The sequence below is a fragment of the Camelus bactrianus genome, chromosome 11 (genome assembly GCF_048773025.1).
Source record: "Camelus bactrianus isolate YW-2024 breed Bactrian camel chromosome 11, ASM4877302v1, whole genome shotgun sequence".
In the NCBI taxonomy this organism is placed as follows: domain Eukaryota; kingdom Metazoa; phylum Chordata; class Mammalia; order Artiodactyla; family Camelidae; genus Camelus; species Camelus bactrianus.
This window is the reverse complement of record NC_133549.1, coordinates 39430477-39437001: the sequence shown is the minus strand read 5'-3', so window position 1 is coordinate 39437001 and position 6525 is coordinate 39430477. Positions and strand designations below refer to the sequence as shown.

Here is a 6525-nt window from a genome sequence, read left to right as displayed (position 1 = left end):
CTCCCCCTGCCCTTTAGGACTTAGTACCGTGTAGTAACGGAAGTAGGGCGTTGAGCCCGCCCACGCTTCCGGAAGAGGAGCGTTGGGCTTCCGGTGTAGTAGACTCCGCGTGCGTGATTACAGTGGCGCGGCCTCCAAAGTAGAAGTGCTGGCGTCCCGGGGCTGGTGAGTACGGGCAAAGGCGACAAAGGAGGAAACGTTGTGGCTTCCAGATCTGTCCCAGGACTAGGTCCTACGGGTCCCTGCCATGTACCTGCAGTGCCAGTCCCCGCTCAGAAGCCGGCTCTGCTCGAGTGGCTCCTGTAACGTCAGGATCTGTCCCCGGGGCGTAGCTTAAGTCTCTGCCCCTGGGTCGCTTTACTCTTTGAAGCTTCAGTTTCCCCTTGTCTGAGATGAGATTTAGGGTCAAATTCCCAGCAAACTGGACCCAACTGCATTTTCCTGTTTCTCAGAAACACACATCCACTCCTGATTCCAACTCCTAGACTGCTTTGAGTTCCCCACCTCTTACACAGTCTCAAGCCTTTCTAGATTCTTACTCCCAAGTGTCTCTCAGAACCAACCCCTCTTATATTCCGTTCTCACTTATACCCAGTTCTGGTCTCATGGTTCTCTGTTGTACTGTAATTGAATCCTTCTACCCAGCGTACCTTCCTTCAGTTCTTTCTCTTCCTGTCCAATCTGTACCCTGCAGTACACATATTTTTTGACTACTGTTCTTTTACCCTACTTAAGGCTCTGACTTGCCAAAGTAAACGTTAATTTACTCATATCTAATTAAAGATCTTCCACACAAAAGCCTAAGCTCCTTTTTAAGCTTTATTCACCTTGTGGTCTAGTTGAACAGTTCTTCAAAGGCAAAAGCAGGCTTTTGAGCGGTTGTTTGACAGACATATTGCTGGTGCTTATTGAAATTGGCTTTTCCTATTCCATCCTTTTCCTCACATTCCTTCTGCTTTTCCCTTTCCATCTGTCCAAATCCTGTTCATCTTTTAACATTCAGCTCAAAGGCATCTTCTTTAGGAAGTTTGCCTCCTTTACTGAAGCCTCATTATTTTCTATGTTTTGTCAGTAGTTTATAATCTGATTTATACTTTAACTTATTTGCATAATTGTATTATCCTCTTAAAAGTATGCATGTTCTGGGGTGGGGAATAGCTCAGTGGTAAAGCAGGTGCTTAGCATGCATAAGCTCCTGGGTTCCTTCCCCAGTACCTCCATTTAAAAAAAATTTTTTTTAAATATACATATTCTTTGAAGGTAGGGGGTTATATGTTTGTTTGTGTATCTGTGACTTAACTGAAGCTGCTTAATGATATTTACTACATTGAATCTATAACTTCTTTTTCTGGAGGAAAATGTGTGGACTTGTGGTGTTGAATCAAAGACCTTTGGAAAGATAAATTATGGATTATCTGTTGCCTGGCATCAAACCATCTATTTTTTAGTCGTGAATGCTGTCTAGCACTCTGGTGCTAGAAGGCTCTATATCTTGCCTGTGGATCACAGCCTTTAGGAAATCTGATGCCAAGGTTACATCTCACCAACTCTTTGCATTGTTTTTAGGAGGCCCAAACATGGCAAACATGGAAGAAAGCTTCCCCCGAGGGGGTACAAGAAAGACCCACAAATCAGAGAAAGCTTTCCAGTACTCAGTTGAACATGACAACTTATTTGATGTAAGTGGTGTGCTTTTTTTGGTAAGACTCACTGAACACTTTCTCTCTGGTGTCCTTATGAAGAATGTGCCTTGTCTGAGAATGTATTATTTCCCAGACTGGCTTATTTTTGAAATCCACTTTTATAAACTGAACTTGTTAGAGAGTCCATACCACCACAAGGCTATATCTTTTGAAACATGGTATTTAGTATTTGAGTTTGCAGTGCTGTTGTTTCTTATTCTTAGGAACTTTGTACCATGTTGGTTAAGGATGGAGAAGAAGCAGTTTGATCATTGCATTTTAAAATGAGGTTCTTGTATATAAAATGATCATAATTTGCTTTAAAATTTGAAATCTTCACCTAGAGTAGGCTGTGCTCCAAATGCAAGAGGGAAGGGAACTAACATTTGATTGTATGGCCTTATGTCTATTTTATGTAATCTTTCCAGCTGTACTGAGAAGTAGAGATCACCATTGCATGGTGAGGAGCTGAGGCCCAGAGAGGTTATATAATTTTGCTGAAACCCCACAGCTTGTTATGGTGGAGATGACAGTTTAACTTGGGTCTTTGTGACCCCACCTTTTATTTTCGGACATTGTTCCAAATTGCTTCTTCTGGAACCCCCATGTCTATCCCAGTTAAGGGAGGAAGAACACAGGAGAGAAGGGGCTTTTGAGAACAGATTTTGAAAACGGAGCTCATATTTTAGGCAAAGGGAGCATTGGAATGGAGACAGGAATTAAAGGAATAGTTGGGAGTGGAGTGGAGTGGAGGAGTAACAAAGCAAGATCACAGAAGCTTGAGACTAGAGGGAAGGGCCAGGATTGCTGCTTTTCATTCTTTTGGATCTTTTTTCCCCCTTTAGATTTCTACTGAAGAAGAATCCACCAAAAGGAAAAAGAACCAGAAAAGACCAGCACAAGCAAAAAAGCTGAAAATTGAAAAGAGAGAAAGCAGCAAGTTTGTAAGAGAGAAGTTTGAAATCCTTAATAAGGAGGTGTGTTAAAGCTTGATTTTGTTTTAAGCAAACTCTCTGGGTTGCTTAATTAAGTTTGTATATGTTCTTCTTCCTTCCTTATTTTTCTTTCATTCTTTTCATATGTATATAACTTGTGTCTGTAGAGATTCTTCCATTTTTTTGTTCAGAATTGAGCATCATTTTCCTCAGTTATTAATCAGTGCCTGTGATCATGTTTTTGTTGTAGTTTGTTTTGTTTGTTATTCTTTTTAATTGCTGAGTCCCTCATTCCAATGTCCTCAGGGAACTTGTATTTTAGTAGATTCATAGGTTAGAACAATGAATCAAGTTAGCAGTCACTCTTATTCTGCCTTTTCGTTTTATAGACGTGGGAACTATCTCAGAGAAGTGAAGCAGTCTTATTGTGTTCCTTAAATTTTTAGATAAGTCTGATCCATGTTAGTTGTAAAAAAGGAAAAAAAGTCAAATGATTCTGAAGGGATAGATTCAGATTCGGCCTACAGAAGTATTTTATTTGTCCTGTGTGCTACTTAAAAAAAAATGTTTAACTGGGTGCCAACATTAGAAAACTAAAAAATTTTGTATAAAAATTTCTGGCTTGTTAAAATTTGAAAGTGCTGACCATACAAGCTCACACTCCCTCATGTTTGTAGCCACACGGAGTAGAATAGTGATTGCACTGTTTAGACATGGCATGCACACTCCAGACTGCCATTGTCTCTGCTGGCCTGCGCCCTGTATCATGATGCCTGCCAGGCATTTGAATTTAGGTTGCTTGGAATAAAGGAAAAGGCGAGAGTGCCCAGCAGCATCCTTGGGCTGTAAACGCTGTTGTATAATTTAAGCTTTTCGTGGTGCTCAGTCAGATGCTTGATGAGTGTACTGACATATACACATGTGAATCTCCTGTGGCTTTTATATGTCAGAGTTGGGACATTGGTACCAGAAGCCTGACACCCCACCCCACCCCCAACCTCCCCAATCATTGTTCTCCTCCCTGTTGTACATATTTCACTCTTTCTCTTCTAGTCCCTATGTGAGGGGATGCGGATTCTGGGTTGCGTGAAAGAGGTAAATGAACTGGACCTGGTGATTAGCCTCCCCAATGGCCTCCAGGGGGTTGTGCAAGTGACTGAAATCTGTGATGCTTACACTGAAAAGCTGAATGAGCAGGTGGCACAAGAGGAACCTCTGCAGGTAAGGGAAACCTGGATGAAATCTGTAACTGGAAATAAGCAGTACACAAAGAGATGTAAAATTACACCTTTGCTAAGCATTAAGAAGGAAAGGTACAAGGTACCTGAGGAAAGGAAGCCTGAGTTGAGATGGAAGGATGAGGTTATGCTAGAGAAAGAAGGGAGGGAGTTGAGGCAGAAGGAGCCTGATGTGTAGCAGAGAGAAGGCCAGTGTGGCTGGAGCAGAGAGAGCAGGGGCTGGTGGTGTGTGGGAGGCTAGAGAGTTGGGTGGAGGGCAGACCGTGTTAAAGATTGGTTTTTCTAGAATCAATGGGAAACCCTTGAAATGTTCTCATTGGGTTAGGTGACATGTAGACAGCATAGAGAATAAATTGAAGAGGCACGAATATTGCTTAGAGACTAGTTACGAGGTTATTGCCATAGTCCAGTCTCTGAGATTGATGGCAGCTTGCGTTCAGGATTTACTGAGGACTGAGGAGGTAAAGTCAGTGCCTAGTGGTGGAGTTGATATGGGTGGTGAGGCTGTGAGAAGTGTCGAAAATGAGTCCTAGATTTCTGTTCAGCATGACTTGACAGTCATGCTATCCTGAGATGTGAAACCCTGAAAGGGGACCGGATTGGGAGAGATGATCGTAATTTGATTTTTTTGTTATGTTGAGTTTGAGGTGCAGTTGAGACAACCAGTAGATAGGTGATCCTGAAGCTCAAGGGAGTCTGGGGTAGAAATATGAGTGTGTGAGACTTCTTTGTATAGGTAGTAGTTGAAACTGTAAAGGGGGAGGAAGTTGCTCAGAATGAGAGGAGACTGAAAGACTGAGCCAAGAGTAAATCCTGTATTTTAATTGCTGGATAAAAGGAGGAACATGGGGCCAGAGAGGTAAAGAAGAAAATCAGTGATTAAAGGGTCTTAGAAGACGGGAGGAAATGTTTTAAGAGAGAAAGAGCACCGATGTTAAATGCTTTGTAAAGGTCACGTAAGAGAAGGAGTGTAAGATGGACTGCTGGATTTAGCAACATGGAAGTCACTGATAGATTTTCTTGGGGGATGAAGTATGGAGTGAGGGCGTGGAATGCAGACTGTCGGGAGCTGAAGAGTGAGTAGGAGGTGAGGAAGTAGGAGGTGAGGAAGTAGAGACAGAAAACGTAGAGGATTCTTTTGACAAGTCATCTCTCTTTTACCCATTGTGTGGAGATGTTTGGAGGCCTTTTGCTGTAATTTAAGACTGTGACTTGGCCACAGACCCATCCTCCTTTGTGGGCGAGCAGTTACTATCTTCATCCACCTTTTGGGCTCTTTGGGATCTAAGGATAAAAAAACATTGAGCCAGAGCCGTGCAATGAATTCTCAGTTCAGGGGAAGGGTGCGTATCAAGTCTTCCTCATTTGTATTATGCAGGACCTGGTCAGCTTGCCTGAGCTCTTCTCACCTGGAATGCTGGTGAGATGTGTGGTGAGCAGTCTGAGCATCACTCAGAGGGGCAAAAAGAATATCAAGCTATCTCTGAACCCCAAAAATGTCAACAAAGTGCTGAGTGCTGAAGCCCTGAAATCCGGCATGGTACGTATCTGGGGCCAGGGAAGAGGAGCAGGCGACGTGCCTTCTCCCTTTCCTGCCTCCTTGGGTGTGTGTAGACTGCCTTTCACTTTCAGCTTAACTGTTACACATGGGGTGGGTCTTTCCCTGGGGGTGGGGGTTCTCCAGAGTGTTTTGGGCTCTTGATGGAAATTGAAGGCTTGAACCTAATCACATTACTTTGGAGGGTAGACAGGGAAAGCAAGTCCAAGATGTGCTGGTAGGAAAAAAAAATGCCTCCAAGGAAATCTTAGTAAGGGTGAGAAGGAGTTCCTTGAAGTACCTTATCTTACCAAGACTTCTTCACAGATAAGCCTTAAGCCATTGGCATTTGGGGTGTATGCTTGAGGACTGCTCTCTGAGAACAAGAGACAGGGTAGACAGGGCAGTGAGTCTGTCAGTTGTACTAACAGGTAGTCTGCCACTGAACCTCCCGGTCCTGTAGAGATTCAGGGGAAATTCATCCTCGCTCAGCACCTCCAAGTTAAGTAGGTACAAAACACACTCATGAACTATACTCACTTGAGAGGAAGGAGATCAATATGATTTTGTAACGTTTGGTTAGAAGCAGTGGAGTTTGGGACAGGCCCTAAAAGTTGAGTAAAAAGGGAAATAAAAGTAAGCCAAGTTGTAGGAAATTGACAGGTGCTGAGAAGCTGCTGTTTGATAGGTGCTGTTCCAAAGAAATTTTTATAGCAACCCTGTGAGGCTGATAGAGATCCTTCTTGTATGTCTGAGAAAATAGACTGAAAAAGGTTTAAGTGGCCAAAGACCAAATAGCTCATAAGTGTCAGAGCCAGATTTGAATGCCACAGTGCCTCCCATGAAATATAAAGGAGGTTGGCAAGATTTTTTTTTTTTTAATGTCTTGGAGGTGCTTAGAAAAGTCATGATGACAGAAGAGTAGTAGTTCTGAATTCTCATTAGTCATGGCACTGGGAGTGACCGTGCAAGGCTGTCTGGTTTATCTCTCTTTGTATAACATGAAAGCCTTTCCTGTCTTTTGAAAATCCTCCAGTGGAGAGACCTCCACTTCTGTCATTCCATTATTCAACTCTTCACTGTCTGGAAACCATAAGATCCTCCAAATCCTGGGAGAATTAAGATGTCTTTTA

General features: G+C 42.8%; 1 protein-coding gene across 2 annotated transcripts in view; it reads left to right on the top strand.

The window, feature by feature from the left end:
• Window positions 1-28: 28 nt before the first annotated feature.
• Window positions 29-6525, top strand: part of PDCD11 (programmed cell death 11) — a 40730-nt gene continuing 34233 nt past the window's right edge. The window contains exons 1-5 of one of the 2 annotated variants that reach the window (XM_074373694.1): window positions 29-165; window positions 1567-1679; window positions 2528-2659; window positions 3671-3838; window positions 5234-5395. In XM_074373694.1, the coding sequence (XP_074229795.1) occupies window positions 1578-1679; window positions 2528-2659; window positions 3671-3838; window positions 5234-5395 (564 nt within the window). In that variant the 5' untranslated portion in view covers window positions 29-165; window positions 1567-1577. The remainder of the gene's footprint in view (window positions 166-1566; window positions 1680-2527; window positions 2660-3670; window positions 3839-5233; window positions 5396-6525) is intronic. The other variant, XM_074373693.1, reaches the window with a different exon arrangement.